The sequence below is a fragment of the Octopus bimaculoides genome, chromosome 11, assembly GCF_001194135.2.
Source record: "Octopus bimaculoides isolate UCB-OBI-ISO-001 chromosome 11, ASM119413v2, whole genome shotgun sequence".
NCBI classification, from domain to species: Eukaryota; Metazoa; Mollusca; class Cephalopoda; order Octopoda; family Octopodidae; genus Octopus; species Octopus bimaculoides.
In genome coordinates, this window is record NC_068991.1 from 71,550,043 (window position 1) to 71,551,100 (window position 1,058).

Sequence of the window (1,058 nt, forward strand, 5' to 3'; positions counted from 1 at the left end):
GGATGGTGCTTTTTACGTGCCACCAGCAAGAGGAGCCAGTCAGGCAGCTCTGGCATCGGCCACGTTCGGATGGTGCTTTTTACGTGCCACCGGCACAGGAGCCAATCGGGGCAAGGGGCTGGCATCGACCGTGTTCGAATGGTGCTTTTTACATGCCACCGACATGGGAGCCAGTCAGACAACACTGGCATTGACCACGTTCAGATGGTGCTTTTTACGTGCTACCAGCACAGGAGCCAGTCGGGGCAAGGGGCTGGCATCAACCGTGTTCGGATGGTGCTTTTTACGTGCCACCAGCAAGAGGAGCCAGTCAGGCAGCTCTGGCAGCGACCCACACATGAATGGATGGTGCTTAATCACATGCCACCAGCACTGGTAATGAAAAAATTCATGTTGTACTTCAAATTTTAAGTAAAGCAAAAAAAAAAAAAAGAATGAAAAGGAAAAGGAAAGAGAAACAAAAGCACTTACCAAGTCTGTGTCAGGATTGAAGCTTGATAGTTTCTTTCTTGTTTGAATGTCAGTGTTACCCAAAGCAATATTGAAAGCTTCAGATGTTGGAATGTATCTTAGATATTAATTAAGGAGCGATGATAATTATTACAATGGTGACACACACAGAATTTGATTGTGTGTTTATATATACCTTTTGTCTTTTACTTGTTTCAGTCACTAGACTGCGACCATGCTGGGGCACCGCTTTGAAGAACTTTCAGTCGATTATATCGATCCCAGTACTTTTTTAAGCCTGGTACTTGTTCTATCAATCTCTCTTTCCAAACTGCTAAGTTACGGGGATGTAAACACACCAACACCAGTTAAGAAACAGTGATGGGGGAACAAAGACACACACACACATATATATATCCATATGTACAATGGGTTTCTTTCAGTTTCTGTCTACCAAATCCTCTCACAAGGCTTTGGTCGGCCCAAAGCTATAGTAGAAACACTTGTCCAAGGTGCTACACAGTGAGACTGAACCTGGAACCTTGTGGTTGGTAAGCAAACTACTTATCGCACAGCCACTCCTGTGCACATATATATATATATATATA

At 44.0% G+C, this 1,058-nt stretch overlaps 1 protein-coding gene across 1 annotated transcript in view; it reads right to left on the bottom strand.

Moving 5' to 3' along the window:
- The window catches only part of LOC106871652 (exonuclease 1), a 25,955-nt gene that overhangs the window by 13,075 nt on the left and 11,822 nt on the right, over positions 1-1,058 (bottom strand). Inside the window, exon 8 of the mRNA XM_014918236.2 lies at positions 472-568. Within this exon, the coding sequence (XP_014773722.1) occupies positions 472-568 (97 nt within the window). The remainder of the gene's footprint in view (positions 1-471; positions 569-1,058) is intronic.